Raw genomic sequence first — 296 nt, forward strand, 5'->3', positions numbered from 1 at the left:
CAGAGTGGTGCTCAGCAAGGGGTACAAAGAGAAATACCTTTTATTACAGATAAAAGCCTCTTACGTTGCTAGAGAGCAGAAGGCAGCCCCACTACGGGACAGGCACGCGGGCGGGTGCACAGCGCTTGGTGCTGGGAACGTGGAGCTGCTGCAGAGTCCTCTTCCTGCTCCTGCTCCTGCTCCTGCTCCTGCTGTGACTCCCGGGAGGCAGCTGGAGGTCAGTAGCAGTGAGCGATGGTCTCCATGTTGAGGAAGCGGACGTGCATCTTGGTTTCAATGTCGATCCCCTGCCACAT

The 296-nt window shown here is 57.1% G+C and overlaps 1 protein-coding gene across 1 annotated transcript in view; it reads right to left on the reverse strand.

Annotated features, from left to right (window-relative positions):
• Positions 1-218: 218 nt before the first annotated feature.
• TESC (tescalcin) overlaps positions 219-296 on the reverse strand; it is a gene marked incomplete at its 5' end in the record, with an annotated part of 2,359 nt that continues 2,281 nt past the window's right edge. Inside the window, 1 exon segment of the mRNA XM_010158904.1 lies at positions 219-296. Within this exon segment, the coding sequence (XP_010157206.1) occupies positions 219-296 (78 nt within the window).

Source organism: Eurypyga helias, unplaced genomic scaffold, assembly GCF_000690775.1.
Source record: "Eurypyga helias isolate BGI_N326 unplaced genomic scaffold, ASM69077v1 scaffold21879, whole genome shotgun sequence".
In the NCBI taxonomy this organism is placed as follows: Eukaryota; Metazoa; Chordata; class Aves; order Eurypygiformes; family Eurypygidae; genus Eurypyga; species Eurypyga helias.